This window comes from Daktulosphaira vitifoliae, unplaced genomic scaffold, assembly GCF_025091365.1.
Source record: "Daktulosphaira vitifoliae isolate Bord-2020 unplaced genomic scaffold, ASM2509136v1 Scaffold_4, whole genome shotgun sequence".
In the NCBI taxonomy this organism is placed as follows: domain Eukaryota; kingdom Metazoa; phylum Arthropoda; class Insecta; order Hemiptera; family Phylloxeridae; genus Daktulosphaira; species Daktulosphaira vitifoliae.
In genome coordinates this window covers 24,863,892-24,887,526 of record NW_026099575.1, presented here as the reverse complement: position 1 = coordinate 24,887,526, position 23,635 = coordinate 24,863,892, and the positions used below count along the sequence as shown (strand labels likewise).

General features: G+C 26.1%; 2 protein-coding genes across 5 annotated transcripts in view; both read right to left on the bottom strand.

Moving 5' to 3' along the window:
- Positions 1–145: 145 nt before the first annotated feature.
- Positions 146–5,328, bottom strand: LOC126904260 (folate transporter 1-like). 3 transcript variants are annotated; one of them, XM_050683145.1, is made up of 9 exons: positions 5,067–5,328; positions 3,816–3,986; positions 3,517–3,730; positions 3,296–3,441; positions 2,708–2,818; positions 2,375–2,492; positions 1,746–1,938; positions 796–934; positions 146–491 (listed from the first exon to the last, which is right to left on the bottom strand). In XM_050683145.1, the coding sequence occupies exons 2-9, from the start codon at positions 3,948–3,950 to the stop codon at positions 414–416; spliced, it is 1,134 nt and encodes a 377-aa protein (XP_050539102.1). In that variant the 5' UTR covers positions 3,951–3,986; positions 5,067–5,328; the 3' UTR covers positions 146–413. The 3 variants fall into 3 exon arrangements, 2 of the variants coding, with proteins under 2 accessions (XP_050539102.1, XP_050539101.1); XM_050683144.1 differs by lacking the exon at positions 5,067–5,328 and adding an exon at positions 4,772–5,060; XR_007703702.1 differs by lacking the exons at positions 146–491; positions 5,067–5,328 and adding exons at positions 1,391–1,686; positions 4,772–5,060 and having other exon boundaries at positions 814–934.
- Positions 5,329–8,590: 3,262 nt separating this feature from the next.
- Positions 8,591–23,635, bottom strand: part of LOC126904261 (uncharacterized) — a 53,415-nt gene continuing 38,370 nt past the window's right edge. For both annotated transcript variants that reach the window (XM_050683147.1, XM_050683146.1), the window contains exons 3-4: positions 17,226–17,415; positions 8,591–12,124 (exon numbers count right to left, since the gene is read on the bottom strand). In XM_050683147.1, the coding sequence (XP_050539104.1) occupies positions 11,781–12,124; positions 17,226–17,415 (534 nt within the window). In that variant the 3' untranslated portion in view covers positions 8,591–11,780. The remainder of the gene's footprint in view (positions 12,125–17,225; positions 17,416–23,635) is intronic.

Below are 23,635 nucleotides of genomic sequence, written 5' to 3'. Positions count from 1 at the left end.
TGGAGAGATGTTATTGAATGCGATATGAAGACAGCTGATGTGAGCGTAGAGGATGTGGGAGATCGTGTCAAGTGAAAGTTTAGGATAAGGGTGGCCAACCCCAAGTGGTTGGGATTAAGGCGAGGAAGAAGAAGAAGACATGGTATAGTAACACTCAAAGTAGATAACAATGTATAATTATAATATTAAACATTAATTAACTAAAATATTTACTATAGATATTTTGTTTATAATTAAAACAATACAATAATTTAAGTTAAACAAATATTTTTAACATAATAATGAGAAAAACTAAACATAATATGTTCATTTAAACTAACAAATAATAAATATTAATATAATATTTGTTAAGAGTTAACTATAAGTATATATATGTATGTTAACAGTACATCATATTTTTTTTTTTTGTTTAACTACCTAACTATTTGTACAATTACAATGAAAAAGAAACATACTGCAATGAAAAAACAATAATTCCCCATCCACATGAACTATATAACACAAAAATAAATTGATAAATAATTAATACATGTATGATATGTGAGGATAAAAGTGAAAGTGCTGTCAATTTTCTGTTAAAATAAGTTTAACTTGAAAATAAATATTTCAAAAATAACACTTTCTGTGATATTAACGATAAACATAAAATTATGCTATAAAGCAATATTATTTCATTTTCATTAGATATATTTGTATTCGACTTTATGGAATTAAAATATTTTAATCAATTCTACTGAAAAATGATAAAAATTAACTTTCATCACTTTCGCTCTCATTTCCATATATTATTCTTACCAATGTTTTAGAAGATGTCGACAATTTCATAGAACTCATTGTGAAAGTTGCTAAGGATTGTAAGATTGCTGCTAAGAGGTTATTTAAACCAAAGATAAATCCATGCCTATCCCTATTGGCAAATTTTGCGATTTCTGCACTACAATTTATTACAACATCCTTATTATTAAGTTCATCATTATTACATTAAGAAGGACATTTAAATAATTTATGTAAAAATTTAAAAAAAATTTGGAAGAAATGAGTAATAAGAGGTATGATATACTACTTCTAATATATTGTCAAACCTATTCTGAAAAAATGATATAGTAGAAGTTGTATATAGAATGACAATATTCTTAAAAATATTTCCTTATAGAAATATATCTCTATATTATACAGTTTTAAGTAAGCAAGGAAATGGATTTCAATTATTCTCATTGTTTGTAACAATTGACCCATTTACTTACTTTTATAACACCCTGTATAAGTACATATAGAAGGGCAACAGGTAATGTCCAAAATATAAATTGGACATTGGCCATATGAATTATTAAATAAATAAATATGACACTTTTGATATAATAAGAATAATGTTTAAATCAAAGTGAAAAACCTGTGTAAATATTTCGATCCAATAATAATATTTATTTTGCAATGATCGAGAACAATTCAGTTTTGATATCATTTTTGATTTTTGTAGTTTTAATATCAAATGTGATATTGTAAATGAATATTATTAACATACTATAATAACATGTTAACTAAAATATTTAAATTAATCTCCTAAAAAGTTGACTTTTTGCACTTATTATATAAGGACCCTTAGGCACAAAATTAAACTTTGGAACACCTGGACTTAAATTTATTGCATGTTACTATGATAACTGAAGCAACTAATTTATCTATCACCTATCAAATACATAAAAATAATCAATAAGCATAATTCTACAAAAAGATTTTTATCCAACCTGGCAATGGTCATTGTAACTTGATAGGTCATACAAAAAAAAATGAAATTTATATAAGATATATAAATTGAATTCCATATAACTGAAGTGTATAATGACATCCACTGGATAATAGCGCTAATTAAAATGATAATATTACTATATTTATCTATATCCATAGTTAATGTACCACACAATATAGTCATACCAAAACCTAAAAATAACAAAAATTTATAATCAACTTTTATTTTAAATAAGTTTATATTTTAAGAATAACGGTGATTTCTTAAATTTGTAGAACTAAAATTCTAAAATATTGTAAGAATTCACAAAATAAATTTTTATATAGTATATTTAATATTTAACTAATAAAAGGATAATCTATCTAAAAAATAAATTAACATAAATCAATAAAACATACAATTGCAATAACAATCATTAATTATCAGTAGTCCTATAGAATTAAAAAGTTAATTATAAAAAAGTTCTAGGATAAATGTGATGCCTCTCTATTTACTTGATAATTTTATCCCAATTTGATAAATGTACTATTTATTATTTAATATGGTGTACCAAAACTAAGATGAAACTCTTTACTAAAGTTTTTTATAAATAAATTATAGAAACAATGTTTTAAAATAAAATCTTACTAATAACAGTGTAAATTGCATCAACAGCTCCATTCCATTCTGAATATTTTACACAATTTTCCTCAAAACAATTATTATGACTTAAAGATTCCCAAAATGATTGAATATAAGACAATACCTTCAACAATATGTTATTTATAATATTTTATTAACATAATAATTATAGTTTTTATATATTATAACACATAAACTGAAGTCTTAAAAAGTTTAATTTTATTATAATTAAAAAATACAGTATATGTGCACTAATACACCGATATTTCGATTAATTTTATTTGAGATCAATTATGTGATAGAAAAATATATTAACTAATTTAAACATATCATTGATACCTGATTAAAACAACAAGTTGCTGCTATCATCCAAAATGACCATTTCAGAACTGGAATACTCTTATACTCATTAATCATAGATTTAAAATACATAAGAGATGTTTTTTTATCCTGAAATTTTGATTTAAACAAATGTCATTTAAAATGAACTTTTAAAAATTTATTAATAAACATAAGTAAAAAAATGATTAAAAAATGTTTGTGATTAAATCAAATATTTTTCATATCTAAATAATAATACAATATAATTTCTTATTTTGAATATTTAAAAAATATCTGTACTAGAACAAAGCTTTAAAAAAGATATTATTACTTAAAATGGAAATAAAACCTAGAAGGGGATATTACCTCTATACAATTTTGAAAATTTCATATATCCATACAAATACATTAAAACCATATACATTCTAATAAAACTTAAGAGGATTCTTTTTAGCCATCATTAAAAATAGGGGAACTAAATTCACTTGCGTCTCTCTCATTTGACCTGACTATAATGCAATAAATCAATAATGAATACATACAAAATTTAAATTTTCAAAATAATCTTATTTTTATACAAAGAGGTAAATAATATTAATTACTTACACAGTCATCATTATCTTTTGGATAAAAAATAACTTCTTTTAATGTTTCCTCATCAACATTCATTGGTATCATTTCAGTCTCATGTTTACTTAATTTTCTTTTTGAAGGTAGTAGGATTATAGTCCAAAATGTTCCAGCTGTTAAACCTGAAAATTATCAACTGCTCTAATATTAATTAATTTATAATTACAAAATTTACAAAATTGTTTAAATTATTTTACTTGCAAATGTAAAAAAATTCAATTGATATACATTAAATAATTTTATTGAGATTGAGACTTGGGCCATAATGCTTGAAAAAAAATGACCCATCAAGAGTGCTGCTCTCATATAACTAGTAACTTTTTGATAATATTTTACTTCTACAACAGAATAAATATAAGTGGAATATCCAACTTCAGCTGCTGTAAAAATTCCATATAATATTTCAACAACCTAGAATTTTTAATTCAAATTTTATATTTATTTGAATATTTGTAATGTTAGATAATTACATAAAATAATTATTATTACAACATACTACTATTGATGTAAAACTTGTACATATTGATAAAATTGCATAGACACATGCTCCACATATAGCTTGGATTACTATAACTGCTTTGTATCGTAACAAATCTATCATTAATGTGACAAAAACCATAGATACCATCATTGAATAAATTCCAATGGGAAGTATTTCATTATTAATCTAAAATATTAATAAGTATCAATTTATTTAAAAATGTAATATACATAACTTAATTTAAAATATGGATAAAAAAAAAATTTGATTGAAATGGGATAAATGTAAATAATTGAGATAGTTATAAATTCATTTTTCTTCTTAGAATATTTTGCAGACTTTATTTTAGATTTAAATGTTTTAGTCCTTATATATGTTGCTATCATATTAATTATAAAGTTCTAAATAAAAACTTATGCATTGAAAATGCATTATTTAAAAAACTGCATCTACAATTACCCCACTTTACCTAGTACCATTTACCAATAAAACAACTTCTATAACAAAACATTTTAATTATAACACTTTTACTAAAGATTGTTTCTTTAAAAATATCTAAGACATTAGTTAATATGATAATTTTAGAAAATCAAATCAGAATTAAATATACTAGACATAAATAAAAATAATATTCTTTAATATATTATATAAAAAAACATTGGTTTTTAATAGGATTACTTTAAAATTAACTTAAGCTAAACACTTTTTCAAAAGCAATAAGTTTACATATATTTTGCTGTTAATGAAATATTACAGATAATATGATTAGCTCATATATTAAGTTAAATTTGGTAAATATTTAACAAAAAATCTTCTTTGTCTACAACTGTTTTAGTAAAATCACTTATTAAAAAATAGTACTGATATTCAGTCAATGTAATTAAAATACTGTCACTCTAATATATTCTTGATCTTTGTTACCATCACAAAATAAAAGTTTTATAAACTTTATGTTTTTTTTGTTTATTTACTTGTTCCTCAGTGAAGTTCATTCGTGACCCTTGTAAGAAAGGTATGATATAAGATTCTGATGGCCGAAATTCTTTAAGAACTCCATATATACATAAACAAATAGATATTGTTTTCCAAAACATGGTTGAATATTTTTATTATAAATTGGTGCATTTAATTCAATAATAATATATGAACAAAATAAATAAATAAATATACAAAATAGAATAATAAACTAATGAATTTTGATAAGTTTATAAATTAAATTATTTCTCTATAGAAAATTAACTATAAGAGATATCTTTAACAGCTTACTAATATTTGTTAAAAACGATTTTTTTATAACGATTAGTCATGCCTGCAAAAGCGGCAATCTATTTGGCTTTTATCTCTGATAAAAACTAATAAAATTATGAGACATTAACACGACCTTAAAGATAATGTCAGCGAAATTCATTCTTATCAGTGTTCTGTTTATTGAGTCGAAAACGATTCAGATATCAACAAAAACGCTGTTTGTAGGAGAATTTAAGGTTATCGTATATCAGTATATAAAAATTACCTTTATTACCCTTGAAAAAAAACCCAGCACAGGGGGGTCGCGACACAGTGGTGACGTGGCATAGTTGGATCAAGTATAATGATATCTGACAGTGATTAAAATCACTATAATAAAAAAACGCTTCAATGTAAATCTTTAGATAGTGTTAAATTTAAAAAAATTGGTGTATTATTCCAAAAGCTACATGATCTGCTAGTTCCTTATTAATATCCTGATTAAGATATAGTATGTCAAATGAAAAAGAGATTATTAAAAAATATTATTTCTCATAAAAAATTATATTGATCCATATATTTTTCAAAAAGTTATAGCATAATAAAATTAAAAGTGTAAATTATAAAATCGAGAATTTTCACACAAAAATAGCATTCGGTAGCCGTTTTCACCGTGAAGACAAGTCCAGAGGTCAAATTTTTTTTTTCAAATTAAAGTACATTACATTAGCTTTAATTTAAGATATATATAAAAGTGTCAGACCTTCCGGAACATTTCAAAAGTTAAGTTGAAAAAGTTGTCATTTTAAATCCCCCCTGTGGGCTGGTAAAGGGTTAAATTTATAAAAAAAATATACCAAATGATAGGTAAAGACATCAAACATCTATATAAAAAAAAAAATTACTTATCCATACATTTTCTAAAAAGTTATAGCATTATTAAGTTAAAAATATAAAAAAAAATTATTATACAAAAATCGTAATTTTTTATTAACTTTGATGTCTATTTTCACCACGAAGAGTAGTCCAGGGGTCAAATTTTTTTTTTTTAATTAAAGTATATTACATAAGCTTCAATTTAAGATATATATAAAAGTGTCAGACCTTCCGGAACACTTTCAAAAATTAAGTTGAAAAAGTTCTACTTTCTATATGCATTTTTTATATTTGAAGGCCCCCCATATATAGGGAAATAGTCTGATTTAAAAAAAAAGTATATCCAATGAAAGATGTATATAAATACTACTTCTCATGAAAAAATTGTATTGATCCATACATTTTTTAAAAAGTTATAGCACATTAAAGTAAAAAATGTAAATTATAAAATCGAAAATTTTCACACAAAAATAGCATTTGGAAGCCGTTTTCACCATTATGACAAGTCCAGAGGTCAAATTTTTTTTTTTTAAATTAAAGTATATTACATTAGCTTTAATTTAAGATATGTATAAAAGTGTCAGACCTTCCGGAACATTTTCAAAAGTTAAGTTGAAAAAGTTATTTTTTTTTGAAAAAGTTACGGCAGTTTTTAGTAAAAAAAATTGAAAAAAATTCGAAAATTAGCGATTTTTAAATTTGTAATTTTTTTGGAGGTTTTCCCCATTTATNAGTTTTTAGTAAAAAAAATTGAAAAAAATTCGAAAATTAGCGATTTTTAAATTTGTAATTTTTTTGGAGGTTTCCCCCATTTATGGGGAACGAGGGAAATTTTTTTAATTTTTAAGGGTAATGTCTTCGACTAGATACGATTTGTGATCTTTTGACGTATCATTGAAAGAAATCGGTTCGGTGAGAGCTGAGAAAAAATGGTAACAGACTCAAAAAAAAAAATAAATAAAATAAATAAACACATCATAGTAAAACCAATACCTTCTCAGCTTCGCATCGAAGCTAAAAGAGGAGCACTCTAGTCCTCTCTTTGACTATGTCACTCGTTCCAATCTTATAAAGCATAAGAGATGATCTTGAAGCTCAGTACAGTAAGGATCCGACATAACAAAAGACAATGATTTAAATCACTATATATTCTAATAGTCAATAAATTAATGACTATTTGGACTAGATATTGAACTTAGTAGGTTTGTGGTCACAATGTTTTTAAATTAAAAATATAATTATCAAATTACATAATTTAATAAATTAGAATGTGAGTAGTACAGTTAAGTATTTTATTGATAAATGGAGCAACTTTAGATTTTTTTTTTTTTAAGTAGTTAGGCTAAATTAATATTCATTTCTAATCGTTCCTAAAAATTTTCATTGTTCCTGAGCTGCAGATGTTAAAATATTTAACTTATAGAGGTCATTAAAAACCCAACAACTACTATTTAAATAAAATTAGTATTTATGAAAATCAAGGTACCGATAAACATATTATTGAAGAATTTAAACTAATACTGGTGGTCAGGATTGTTACGTTTTAAACATATTTAAAACAAAAAAAAAAATTTAATTACATTGGTCTTTAGGGACATTCTAAACGTTTTAAACCTTTTACTTATATTTTAACATGTTTTCCAAAAACCCTGCTGGTGACAAAATTTAAATTTTAGTAATATTTTAATTGATAAATACCAAACTATAATGTTAATTTTATTTATGGAAGGCATGATGATAATAAAAGTGATCCTATAGTTTTCGTGTCAATATGTTTTATTGGGGGGATATTATTTTAACTTCAAACCTCTCTTAAGACAACTTTTGTAAGAGAGATGAAAATACTATATATAATACATATATATATTAAATTTATACATGTTTTTTAATAATAATAGTTATTAAGTGAGTGATATAAAATTATTATTTTGAGAGTCTTATGAAGTAATTTACTCCCATGAGTAAATTACTGTCGTACTAAATTTACAGTAATTATAAAATTATAGAAAATTTATATAAAATATATATTATATAAAAGGTTCATTTTATTAATATCCTAAGATCATCTAAACCGTTATTTTTTTAATATTTTAAGTTCATTCTATTAAATTTTTATTTTGATTATATTAATTACTAAATATCCATACACATTAAGTTGTATAAGTACTATATCAATTAAAAAACCATCAGCTTATAAATTTACATCATTTTTCTATTGAGGTGAAAATAAAAAATGCACATTAACAAATAATTGTGTTTTTAGTTATTTATTTCCTATAAAACAAACGTTTTATTTTTAACATATATTTTCCTGTTCTCATAATATATAATGCTCATATAATAATTACTTATTTTATACGACTGAATGTAACAAATGTTTTAAAAAACTAATAATTAACCAACAGATTTTTATATATTATTATTTATATTTATAATACTTAATTATTTAATAATATAGAGTATTTTTTTACAATTGACTACATTGTTTTTGTCTTTTTTTATATAATTAATATTATATTTATAATATAATTATAACATATTTGTTAGTTATTACTTCGTACACATAATAATACTAATAATTATTATTATCAACGTAACAATAACAATAATAACAAGTAATAATTTGAGTAATATTACTGAACATAGTAATTTTACCCATATTTATAAGTGTAAATGATGTATATCGATGATGTTTAGTGTAGGTTTAGTACTCAATAACAGTAAGCATAGAGTCAATTTATAGGTAACTACATTATTATTGTTATTGTTAGTATTATTATAATTATTATATAAAATAATGTTTCATCATTAATACTAATAAATTAATCGACCTCTATGGAATGGTTAATCCTTGGTCTCTACTCAAGTGGTGTAAAAATACCTTAAAACTTTTCATCTACAGAGCACGCAGTAAAATTTTAAATTAACTCATAATAGTTGGTAATCATTATAACTTACCTAACAAAGCTATAAAACATTTTAAAAATTTATTTTATTACATTAACAAAAATTTAAATGATTTAAGAACAAAAAAAGAGAACAAATAATTATGATTTTATTAAATATAATTGTATGGCTATGTACACGTTAATATGTAAGTAAAATAAAGAACGTCTTCTCAAAACCAACATACTTTTTTTTTATTCACAGGTATTTCGACGGTTTGTAAACGTAATTATTTTTTCTGTCTTTATCTAATTTATTTGATACTTGATGTTAAGTAAATTGTATGTATGCAATAATTATTTTATATAGATTCGTGTTGGTACCATAGTGTTCTGACAAATAAAGACAATTATTGAATAATATTTTTATTTATACATGATACGTTTTTAAAAGTCGTTTTATTTTTCTCATAATAAATGGTTATTATGTATATATTAACTGTCTTTAGTTAAATTTTACACATTTACTTAAATAAAGAATGAAAATAACAAAATAAGAAAATTTCACTAGAGAAAGTGAATATTTCAGTATACGGTTTTTTAACTTGTACAATTATTTATAACAAAATTCTCAGATAATTATAATTTTTTAAGTAAATAGTCTCGTCTTAATTTTTGTCTTATTTATAAATATTGCAATAAGTATCCGAACACTATATTACATAATACATTTAAATTTATTATAGTTTTTATTTTTTTATAATTTTGCTTTTATCTCTGTTTTTTTTTTAATGAGATCTTACTCGAAAAGCTTCCTGGTAAGATATCAAAGAATGAACACTTTCCAAAAAGTAATTAATTTAAAATTTAAAATCAAAAAGTAGAAATTAATTTTAATACAGATATTTTCACAAAATATTAGACTTACAGTATAGAAATAACAATACATTTTTTTTTATCTAGTTTTATCAATTATTACAATAGTATATTGAGCATTTTTCTATGAATAATGACTTAAATAAGACTTTAATAATTGGCACGAAATAAATGAATTATAATGAAAGGTACACAAAAATAATGCAAATTAATCAACAAATAAATTGTCAAGTTATATTTAGTAATTTTGTAGGCCGCTATAGTATGATACGCTGTTCGTTAACTATAAATATAATAATTTATGGACGGAACTACCTACAAATAAAGCTAGTCTGTATAATATATTTATATATAGCCATCAATATATATTTATCTTCTTTTTTTATTGGAAACCATGATTACCTAGTCCAGTCAATTTATAGTAATCAACTCTACTAATTTTTATTTGTTAATTACAATGTTTTATGCTACACCTATCAAAGATTAGAAAGTATTTACATAAACCACAATGAATTAAATTCAATTCATAGATTTTTTTAATTCTAACAGGAACGATTTACAATAAATAAATATTAAACTTAAAAACTCCTTAGATCTATGTATGTTTGTGCATAATCGTTTACAAATGTTAATAAATTTTCAAGGCCTAATTCGGAGTTAATTCAAAAAAAACAATAATAATAAACAAAACATAAAAACGTTAATCTTAACAATTTAAAAGAAAAGCTAAATACACATTTATTATCACACACCTTATAATATGACTACTTCCAGCGTCACACAAATAATTTTAAATCTTAATTATTATTAATAACTTTAGGCCACCAGAAAACGAATTATAGTTTAAACATCAATAATTATTTTTTTGTATTGTAATATTTTTAATTTTCTTGTTCTATTCATATTTCCATTCAATATATAACTTTAATCAATTCATGAAAGAACAATTCCTGTGAATAATACTACTAGAACTGTTCTAGTAATGTACTTCGTACGATATTTTTATAAAACATTCAATCTTGAATTATAATTTAACATAATTATCATTCTGACTGTAATTTAAAGGATTGTATTGACTTGAACTCATGTTTTTTTTAATTAATATTATCTATAGTTATACTTAATTCACTCAGAATTTTTTTTTTCGTATATCTAACGATATTAATATTATTTGATATTAAACATTTACCTATGAACATAATTTTGATAAGAATAGTTTTTTTACGAGTGATTTATAAATACGACTAAGTCCACTTTTATATAAAAAATTATTTGAATACAATGTAGTATGTTTTCGAAATACAAATGTCTGTTTTTTTTGCAATCACGAGATAATTCCCAGCAGAATTTTTGATTGTTAACCCTCTGTACAGTCATTTATAAGCTTCTTCATTCTTTTACACTGAAATCTATTAAATAATTCAACAATATCCGGCTATTGGCTTTTTACATCCGTTCAACGTGCATAACCACTTCCTAACTCCCTCTTTTATAACAAGTTCCGGTTATACACCTGACAGATAACGTTACACTTTTATTGCAGTCTCAACTTTACTATAAATTTTTCGATGTTTAAGAATTATTATTACAATATCTTTATACGCAATATCACGTGTGTTTTGTAAACAATACCCGGTTTATAATCAAAAAATATGTGATTACACGCGTTAGAAACTAAAATAAATAAATGAATGAATGAATAATAATAATAATAACACAAATCTTTTAAAATTATTTATTGGTCCCAACCAGAAGAAATCTGGCGCCAACAAAAATAATTATGATGACCAAATGGTAATTTACTAGTGTGTGTTTTTCCTCTATTAGGATCCGAAGACTTTGTGTCTCTTAGACGACCAGTTCTTTTTTTAAGTTTAAATGAATTGTACAAATTGACTTTTTCTTTATACCTATCAATCAGTTATTTTCATTTTAGTATCTTCAATAAAGATATATAAAGCAAAACGTTAACGTCACGTTCTGTCGTTTGATCAAAACAAACTAGCTCGAGATACATGCTCACGTTGAATTCGCAAAATCGATTATGTTTTTCGATATTTATTTAGTTTTTATTTAGTTCATTTTCGCCTCGATGCGATTTTATGCATTATCATCGTCATGTAACCACTGGAAGTGCTATCCGGAAAGATATTTGCTGTGTTGGGACTAGCTGAGGTAATAGTAGTGCCAGAAATAATGGCAGTATTATTGTGGGTGAGGTACGAATAACGCCAGAGTCTGACAGACTGTAGTCTTTGCACGTGGACCCTTCGATTTCTTGTTGAACCCTTTGAATGCAGACTTTTCTCTGGTCTATTGATCTGGTTCTTATGAAGCTGTTGACTGGTCGATCGTCTATGCATAGGGAAGAATTTCGTATGCATAGCCCGTCATCGCAGTACTCGTAGCAACAGTCTTCCTTTATGTCCACAGCGGACATTTGATACCCAATGTCAGGATCTGTAAAAAAATCAGTAAAATGTTACTTTCTATATATCTAATAAGAGATCATAAAAATAATAAGATATAACTTGAATTATTAAAAATAATATTAACGTTAATATATGTTATAAATCTAATCAACTATAAACAGTAGGAATTAATTATCTCTTTGTAATTTTCATAATAAAATTATAACACATTTTATTATTATTATATAATCAAAGGATTATTTAAAGAAATGTGATCTATTTTTACAGTGTGATTTAATGTTAAACACTCAATATCTTCTAAAATGATAATATTATTAATTTAGTTTTATATACTTCTCGATTTATCAATCATTAAATACTTTTTAGAGGTTCATACGTTCTGTAAGGGTATAGATTTTATTACTGTAAATAACATATATAAACATATAAGATAATTTCACTAATAAACTAACAGTTAAAAGTTTCTCAATTTCAACATTTTTTATTATATTGAATTTTTAATTTTAGCTTCGATGCGAAGCTGAGAAGGTATATTTTAACTATGATGTGTTCTTTTTATATCTGTCGCCACATTTTCTAAGCTCTCGCCGAACTGATTTCTTTTAACAATATGCCAAAAGAATACAAATCGTATCTAGTTGAAAACATTGGCTTTAAAATTAAACAAATTTCACTCGTTCCCTATAAATGGAGAAAATCCCCCAAAAAATTATAATTTTTAAAATCGGTAAATTTTGACATTTTTATTTCTTAAAATTGCCATAACTATTTCAAAAACGACGAATTAAATAATTTTTTTTATAAGAAACTTAAGGTATTTTCCTACCCACAGAGGTGAATTCAAATAGTAATTTTTTTACAAAAGTCAATTTTTTCAATTTAACTTTTGAAAATGTTCCGGAAATATTGCGTCATTTAAACATATATTAAATTAAATCTTTTAAAATGCATTATAAGATAAAAAAAAAATTTGTTCCGATATATTGTACGTACAAATCGCTATTATTTAGATAGTTTACTTGTTTATATTGTTTAAAATTACCAGCAATACCTAATTACAATTATATTAGTCAATAATTTAGTTAAAAACTAGTGGTGTTCGTTTATTGGTGATGCTGTCCAACAATGGAAAATAATCTAATTAATAAAATAACCAGTCAATAACAATTTCTAGACCTATTATTTCGGATCTTAATACTATTCTAAAATAGAGTCTAGGGATGAGGCAACGATGTGATAATTTTTATTATTCGTTAATTTATTATTAATTTTTTTTATATCCGACACACTTCTCCTCTTGTCTAAATATAAAAGTGTTGATAACTTCCGAAGTACTGGACCAAAAGTTTCGTCATCGATCATTCATATTCTTAATTAGATTATTTTCAACTATATAATTATAAAATGGAAAATAATGGCCACATATATATTTTAGTAGCTAAGTCTAATTAAATATGTAAGTTACCATAAAAAAAATAAAGTTTGCACCCTTATAAAGAATAAAAAATTAACCTAAAAAGTACTTAATGATTGATAAATCAATAAGTATATAAAACAAAAAAGTCAGAAAAAATTCTTAATAATTATAACATTTCAGGAGATATTGAGTGTCTAACGTTTAGAGGATCACAGTGTATGCAGCGAAAAAGTAATAAAAATTTCATGGCATAATGTCGTTATATTAGTGTAACTACTAAAATAAGATACTTTTTCAAATAACATTTTTTATTTAAACATGTTGTTATATTAAATTTGAGTAATATTAAGAATTTAATTTACGAATTAAAAATGTTTGTACAATGTCTCATTAATTTAAAATTTAAATGTAAACCTGAGTAATAAAGTTAAAAATTATGGTCTTGTATAAAATATACCGTTTACAAGTTTTGGTAATTTTCTATATAGCAAAGCACAGATATCTTCCCCGCGAAATTTTTAATGAATAATTTTTCTGTATATAAGATATTATATAAACTTATTGTTACAGATTGTATGTGAGTATTAAGAAAAATGTGTTTGAAATGATTATTACTATTTAAATTAGAGAGTTAGTAGATAAAAATTCTTACACTCAAAAACGTCATCTTATTGTTTTTAAATCTTTTATTATTATTTTTTTAACTGGTACCATAAATTGATTGCTAATATTACAAGTTTAGAAGTTCAACAAAACGCGGTGTTCAAGTTTTTTCCAATGAAAACTGTGACGCTACTGTAAAATAATAATACGTATTTGCCATAGCAAATATTTCCAGTAATTGACCCGAACAAAACGGTTGAGACAATTTTTCGGTAGACAAATTTTAATAATTGAATCTATTTTTTATTTATTAATTTATTTACTGTTTTGCAGTTGTTGGAAAAACAGTAAATAAATAAATAATGAAACTTTAAAATTTTCAACAGTGGGAACAATACTTCAAGTTTTTTGAAAATACTATTTTAAATATTTTATTAGCCTTAAGTGCGATTAGAATGCAAGGAAACTCTCTCACTCGCCCCTTCGGATTGGTGTTTGACTTTTACGAACAAGATATTCTCGAAAATATTTTTTTATAATTTACGGGTAAATACTAAATTATTTACTGACATTTTGAGCTCATAAAACATTTATAGAAAATATCCTGTTGAACAAATGCTGTACTTAAGAAGACTTTTTCGAGAAACCAAGCAAAAAAGTTGATACGAAAGACTACATTAGATTTTGAAATGATGTTAAAAAATGTTGATCTATTTGGACAGTCTAGTTGTATAAATATAAGTTCTGAAAAACTGTGCCCGCGAATAGAAGGTTGTACAATATGTGCGACCGACATTCTACACATAATTATTATGCATTGTATATTATGATGATACATTTAAATAAGTCGATTTGTTTATTATTGCGATATTTTTAAGCTGGTTTGACTCGTCAACTCATTCCCACATCTGATCTTTAAAATGAGGCTTAAAAATAAACACCATAACTAGTGTGAGATGAGTAGAATAATCTAAAACAGAAAAAATATAATATTTTCTGGTCCATTTCCTCACAAGTGAAATCATTACAAAAATAGGGTATCATAAAAACAACCCTTTTATAGGCATGTTTGCTTGTGCATTTTTGTTACAACATAAATTGTCTTATTCGCGCTAACTATTTTAATTAAATTGTTTGTAAAAATAGCCAACCGGATCAGTTTTGCTTTTTATATCAATAAATTAGCATGCCGAATATTAAAAATCGCATAAATAAACTAAATAAAACGTATTTTTAAATATTTGTAAATCGTTGTTTCGCAAAATAAAATATTAGTTGATTATCGTTTATGTATTTCGCAGGGATTATAAAAATTAACTCGGTCGTTTACGGTTTATTCAACACAATGTATGAAAACCATTCAGAACCACAAGAATGTATGTGTGCTTAATGGTCTGGCGACATTGTCATACATACATTAAACGGAATGTGCCATCAATAGTTTTGTATGTAAATTAAGTTTGTCAATGTAAATTTGTTTGATCACTGAATAATATGATTTACAAATGTTTTGTGTTGACAATTGTATTTAATAACACACTGCGTACTTTCTTCTGGAAAACATCGGAATACTGCCAACATTTGTAACTTTTTTACAAGCCACTTGTGTAGGTATCTGCTCGAACAATAAGCCTCAGTCGTATTTTATCGATCAGTGACAAAATCAACACAATCATCATAATAGTAGATACAAAACAACACGTTTAATGTACTAATCGGATATTTATCGAAAAAGGTTATGAGATACGGTCGTCTCCGTGGCAAAGTAGCGTAACTTGACAAATATTTTTTCGAGAAATACTTACACTAATTATACTGACGCATATTTTAAGCATTTTCGGTATAAAATATCTTTATTATTTTTCGAAACAAATTGAATATGGAAAACCTATTTCCATTGTTAGCCATACAAAGAAGGCGTTTTATTTTCTTCTCCCGAATAATATCGAAAAATCGAGTTACGTACATTTGTCATGGAGATGACGATTTATTGAATCTATCATGAACTTTTTGTTGGATCATAACTTTAAACTTGAATGAACACTTTGATTTTGGTACATTATTCATAATCACGACTAGGTTTCGCTTCACTTTTAATTAATAGATGCGCTTTAACGGTAGCCCCAATAAAGTGTGAAATATGTTAATGTATGATTTTGTTAAAGAATAGCTAAACGTATCATTAGACCACATTGCTGGGTACTCGTTAATGATCGCTAATAACGCAAAATAACATAATCGTGTTCGCAAAGTTTAACATACGTATTGCGTGTACGAGTGAAACTAATTTTAAAAATATTATATTCCCACTGCGACTACAAAATTAGTAATTTCGCGTTTAGTGTTGTACATGTTAATAGTTATTAAAAGCTGTACGACCACTGCCCAGTGTACACGTGTCGCTTCTTCGTATCGTTTGTAACCGCAAGGAAAAACATATTCTCTTATTCGTGAAATATTTGTCTGTAGATTTATCTTTTTGTGCGGTATGAAAAACGATATACAGATACACAAGATGACAAACGAAGGGCAGGAGAATGTATTATTGAAATTGAAGGGAAAAAAACTTAGATTCATACACATATTATATATATATATATATATTGAAAAATCCCAAAAGACATGTACGCACGGAAGTGGTTGGGGGGCAGTCGTACCGTGACGATGGTGGTCCAAAGGGACGGCTAAGGTCCTTAGGAATTGCCCGGGACGGCGACTGCTGTTACCGTCGTAGATAGCAACAACATTTCGTGCATGGATGGCGGGGAAACGACTAGGCGAGGAACAACGACAAAGAGAGATGCGGTACGGACGACGTGACGACGTTCGATTTTTTAACTTAGTCCATTTGCGGAGGAGAAAGGGAGAACTACTGCGCTCATTGTGAGTTATATACCAATGTACAGTTTATATTTAACGGTGTCCACCTACATATATATAAAATGTGCGTGCACCTATAGCCTACCAGCCTACGCATCACTAGAATCGATGGTTTTCGCCTTTTACACTCACACGCTTAAACCGGCTACGAGCTTATAGACGGTATACACATCCTTTGAAAATAAAACGTTCTCACTAAAAAAAAAAAAAATACGTGAACTTTAATTACCTGTACAAGTGAACGCAGCTTCTCCGGCATAAGGGTTAGCATCGGCCACCGGAAGTAGCCACGGACACTTCTGTTCGGTCTCCAGACACAGTGACCGACAGGACTTGACCCTGAACCGACGGTCTAGTTGTTCATCAGGCGGTGTCCAATGTGGTAATACGGCCGCACATGCCCATAACGCGTAGGACTCCTGTAACAAAAATATCAGAATGTTTAATATATAATTTTTTTTTTTTTTTTATTGACTTGTTATTTAATTTTAATTACATTTATAATTAGATATTGTATTATTCGAGTCAATGAGTTTTTATCCATATTAGCAATTGTGTTTAAATTATAACTGGTATACCAACAACGTAGTTATAATAGATATTCAATAAAGTAACATCCTTTAAATAAAACCGAATAACATTCTCCAAGCATTTATTTAAGTCATTGGTGGTCAGTATTTTTAAAATAAATTATGAACTTTTTTACTTATTAAAGTATTTTAGTTGGCAAAATTCAATCTACACGCCTTGTTTCCAAAAATTTATCTTTAAAATCACCCCAACAGAATTCTATAACATTTAAATATTATAAATGTTTAAATTTTCTTTGATATTTCATTTTAAGCGCGAGTATATGAAATAACTGTCAGTTTTATTTCATATTTCAACTCAAATAACTCAAAAAATATAAATAAACTACAATTTATATATGTTTAATAATAAACTATTTTTTTTCATTTTTAATCAATTAATAATATAAGTATGTAAGACGATGTACATAAAAAAACAGGAAATAAAAATCTAACGAAGTTCAATGATCTCATTTTTGTTCAAGTACCATAAGGGGCTATTTGGATTCCCTTATTTTACATAATGTAAGAGTGTTTTGGCTGTGTAGAAAATTCTGTGGTGGAAGGAAGAGACTTTATACTTTATAGCATCATTCACAGATACTACTGTATTATTGGTAGCAAGGGAATCATAAAATCAGGTGTTTACCACAGCAGAAATTGCTTTCTAGGTGATAAATTAGTATTTTTCGAGGTAGAAAATAACAAAAATTTAAAGAAAAAATAAATATTTCTATGTAAACAAAAAAGATAAATCAAATCACTCATTACAAAAAAGATAAATCAAATCACTCATTATAAAAAAGATAAATCAAATCACTCATTATAATTGGTCAAATATTTTTTTTTTCGATTTACTACATAACTTATTCAACTTTGAGCTTAATATATTTTTATAGAAATTTGTTTTTTTTTTTTAATAAATTATCACTCTCAACCACTATTGTTCCATACTGTTTGTCTATTCTGTGATTATTACTTTGACACAATTCATTCAATATTAATGAATTTGATAAGAAAATTATTGATATTGTTAAATGAAAGAAGAAGTTTTTGAAAAGTTCTACAACCATTTTATAAAAAAAAACTATCTCTCAGATAGATCATTCAATTATTACGACTGTAGTTTGACTGAAAATCATGTTTTTTAAAACACATGTCAATATTTGTAGAAATGCGCATAATCTATTTTTTCATCATTAATAAATGTTTATTTGAAAAAATTTCAAACATAGAAATGTAAGCTGTTTGATTAGTTAAAGAATACCATTAAATGAAAATATATAACGTAAATACTTATTTGCTTAACGTGATTTGTGATTGTTAATAACAGTAAATTACTAACTTTAAAAGAATAATAAGCTAGCTAACTCAGATTATGCTCTATGCCAAAATGTAAACTCTTTGTTAGATTAAAATTAAGCCAGTGGTCACACCTTGCCTACACCACCTAGTACTGTTTAATAATTGTTTCACGAAGAAATTGTGAAGCGTTTTCTTAACGTTTAAACTTTAAAGTTTTTCAATTAAAACTTGACATTATTTTATATCATTCTGCCTCCGGGTTTTTTTTATCTCTTTGCATTTTATGTTGCCTACGTAGATCTGTGAATAGAGATCCGGCGTGCCACTTGGAAATCACAGAGACCGGAAAATAATACTGGAGGGCATATGCTTAAGTGGGCTTAGTCTACACAGCCTCTTATCATCTGACAAAAGCGTAACGGGTGTCGATCGGGACTCATTCAAAAGGTCGGCGATCGTTTTATCTTTTACCTTTCCCTCCTTTTTTTGTTCTTATGTCTACTCCCTCTTAACTCTTAAGCGCTTCGTTTTACATTCTTTGTACGTTAGCAAATACTAGGAACACTGAAAAGTATACTCGATGACGCCAATCTGTTCAATTTTATTATTTCATTCTATCACAAGCAAATACACACGTTTTCTTTTGTATATACTCAAGACATCTTAATATTTATAAGATAGGGTTTTTTCCAGATAAAATCCGGCCAATGACTTTTAAGTTTCCCCAAAGCAAAATCGTGAGCACCTCATCTCAGTAACGAGTAGCATTACATGGTTAGGTAATAATTTAGTATAAACAATGTATTATACATTGTATATTATACATATTTAGTATATAAAGTACCACCGCTTAAAATATAATTCTAAACAAATGCAATCTTAAATATTTTTTCAATCTGCAAAAAAAACTTTATAATGAAAATAAATAAATATATTTATAATAATAGTGTATATGTAAATACACTTAAATAATAGTTGTGGCATTTTGATTTGTGAACATGAAATTTAGTTATGGTTAAGTCAGTTTAGATGACAAAAGAAACAGATAAAACTAAACGACTGCTAAAGACGAAATACAAACATGACTAATTACCGTAGTGTATTAATCAGCATGGTTGTTTTGGCTTAGCTATGTAGAGGAAACGACTCGTTAGGAACCATTAGCTGCAAGAATGATTAAATATTTTACGCCCATCAAGTTTTATTCGTAAACGCTAAATACTAATATAAAAAACAATTATGGTTATGCATTTGTTTTGTAATTTCACTGACCTTCGTGATATACTGCCATATAACGGACAAACAAAAACTATTAATATTGTAATTTTTATTAGAGTAAACGCAAAATTATGTTTTGTGGTCGGTTAGTCGTCATTTATTATGACTATAACAATGGTAATAACGGAAGCACACGATAAAATGTTTAATTTTGCGCATAGGTGAAGTATATATTAAAACGATACGCCTATAATAATTAGTTTATGTTTACTGTTCTTCTCCCCTACGAGACATGTCGGTTGTTTACAAACTCATAACTCTAATGGAATACTAGTGAAACATTTTAATACATTAAACTATCAGTTGCAATTGAATATTTCGAATGACTGATTTTAATTGCACTTAAAATACCAAAATAATGTATCAATCAATTAATCGTCAGCGAAATATGTCTCTAAAGCTTTAGTGAAACTAGTTTCACTATTACTAAAACTCGTGTTTTTAGATTTTTTTATTATATGTATTAAAGTTTTTATAGATTTTGATGTATATGAAGTTATAATTCTATAATGCTAACGCTATCACAACTAAAAAATTACATTAAAATGCTGTCGGAACTAGAGTCAGAATGGTCATCTCATTAAGAAAAATACAAATTACTGAAATCTCAACAAGTAACGATTCAAAATATTTTAGTGTTACTACCTAACTTTGTTTGAGAATAATTGTAAACGATCTCCAGAAAAGAAAAATTGTAAGAAAAACCTAACCAGAATAATATAATATACTTAATAACTTATAAAATAAATGCCTCCAGTATTCTTCATAGAAAAGCAAAAATAAATCGAAAGCGTTTCTTTATAATAACATACTCCAGCTAATTACTTGTAAGTTGTAACGATCATTTCATTTAAGTTAAGTTTTATTTTGTAATAAAATGCATTTTATTATTGAGACATACATTATCAATTAGTTTCATAATAACTTTATGTAAAAATTATCCTCGAGGATCACAGGTATGACAATATCGCAGACACTAGCCTTTCAGTGGGAGTGGAAACACGCACCATTAATCATACAGACAGTTATTTCCAATTTCTTGGGACTGGTAGGCATCAAACATACCAGCTTACAAACAGCAAGTAGGCTCCTCCAAAATTCCATGCCATGTGAGAGAGACTTGTCAAAGAGGTAGTATACCGAAAGGTAAAATTGACATTTGGAAACTTCTATGGCAACGGGCGCACCTCAGAGTATAACCTCACCACAATATCGAGCTCTGCTGTAGTGGACCTATTTCGGCTTCTTGTGAAAACAAGATGAATATACCACAAGAAAGGACAATTTTGTAAGTCAGGAAAATAATTAAGAAAAACAAATGAGATCAATAAATAAGAACAAATGTAAAAACAACGAGGCCCCATAGAAGATTATTGAATAATTTAAAAATCTTAATGCTTGAATGAAATATCTAATAATCACTCTATTACGTTCCACTATTTCCATAGTTCATCGATAAAAAACACAACAGTGATCACTTTATGATAAATCATAAACTAATAAAAACACCAAAGAAATTTCAAAATCCAGGATCATAACACCAATTGGCATAATTACTGACTAAACTAAATATACTCGAAATTATATTTTTAAACAGGAAACTAATTGAAGACAAGCTGCACCAACGAAATTGAAAACAGCGAAGCTCCAAAGAACTTATTATTGCACTTCGATAAAAAAAAACCGATGATTATTATAGAAATCTGCACGAGGAGCATATCATGAACTATAAAGTACGAATGCATGGGCAGTGACTATGTCTACCCTTCTTATAACTAAAACTAAACTAATATTAATTCATCTTTTTACCAGATTTTAAAAAATACTGAATTTAAGCATAAAACCCTGACATAAACTCATTTCTTTGATGTAATCAATTTGAACATATAATAATATTTCATTAAATACTTGTACTATTAATAATTTCACAATAACTGTTTATAGTCGGTGCATAGGTACTTAAACTCGAATTATTTGTGTTTGGCTTAATAATAGTAATTTTTGTTTATAGTTTAGGTATAATTAATGTTATAAAAAGACGATTAGCATTAAAAATTATAATAATTAAATAATAATAACCAAAAAAATAAAATCATTTGAATCAGGATCTTTTAGGAAACTACTCTCCTATAATATAGCTTAAGCGCCCTTCATTGAAAGGAACATGCTTAGTTTTGTTTTTTCGATTGTTTCTACTACAAGTAATGTCATTGTGGTTGATTCAATTAAATCCAGACTGAGTCAATTATTTTATGTGACTCTTTCAAGAACTTTATATTTTTCTGTAGTAGAGGATTTTTAAGTTTGACTTAATCAGATATAAATATATTTTTATAATTTTATTAATAAGTTCAATAACTCAGGGAACAAAACTTTGATGATTTTGCTTAACTCAAACACTATATAAATAATCATATTATTAATAGATACATAACGAAATATTTTAATGTAGTTATGTAGGTGTAATTGATTTTTATGAAAACAATAAATAATTTATCTTATTAAATAATACAACCATAGTTAATATGAGTTCTATAATAGCATTATTTATTTTATAATTTCGCATATCTTTCGACTAAGTAAAACTATAAATATCAACTTATACTAATGTTATCTATATTTTGTTCTCGTAAATATCTGTATGATGCTGAGAATATCTCTCAATTCTTTGTTCCTTTTGGAAATTTATCCGTAAAATAAAAAATCCTCCGTCATTCCTTCAACCTTTAATGATAATCCTTCTAAAAATATAATGGATTCTGCCAATCATTTTGAATCAGTTTAATTGCCATCGTCAACAAATGTAGCTAATATTCCTTCTCTTGCATTTCCTCATGACCTCCATTCATATTCCAGGTTACTTTCTTTTTAATTTACTTGATTTTATATCATAAAATAATGCTACTGTTTTTCTTTCTATTTTTAAAATCAGTGCTTTATTTCCGGTACTTATATATAAGTAGCGGTGATTCCTCTAAAGTAAAAAATTATTGTCCTATTGCTAATCTTCCTACTAATATTTTTAAACTTATTGAATCTCTAGTTCTTCATTCTTTCATCAACTTCCGTGTGTAAACAATTTATTATTATCTGGCGATCAACATTATCCTTATCATTCCACTGTTAATTGCAACTTTGTTTTCTGATTTTACATTATGAACTCTTTTCGCCACACTTCCAGATTAATATAATTTATACTGGCTATACCAAAACTTATGATCGGGTTTATCATATAGTTCGCTATCACATTTTCCTATATGTTGGTTTTGGTGAATTTCTACTACCCAGACTTATCTCCTACCTAGTTGATAGAAAACAATGGGTTAAATTGGATGACATTATTTCTGATATTATTACTACAACCTCTGGTGTATCTCAAAAAGCTATCCTTTCTATTTTGCTCTTTTCTATTCTTGTTGATAGTGCTAGTGTCTTACGACATGTTAAATTTCTTTTTTTTGCTAATAATATGAAGTTATTTAGGACA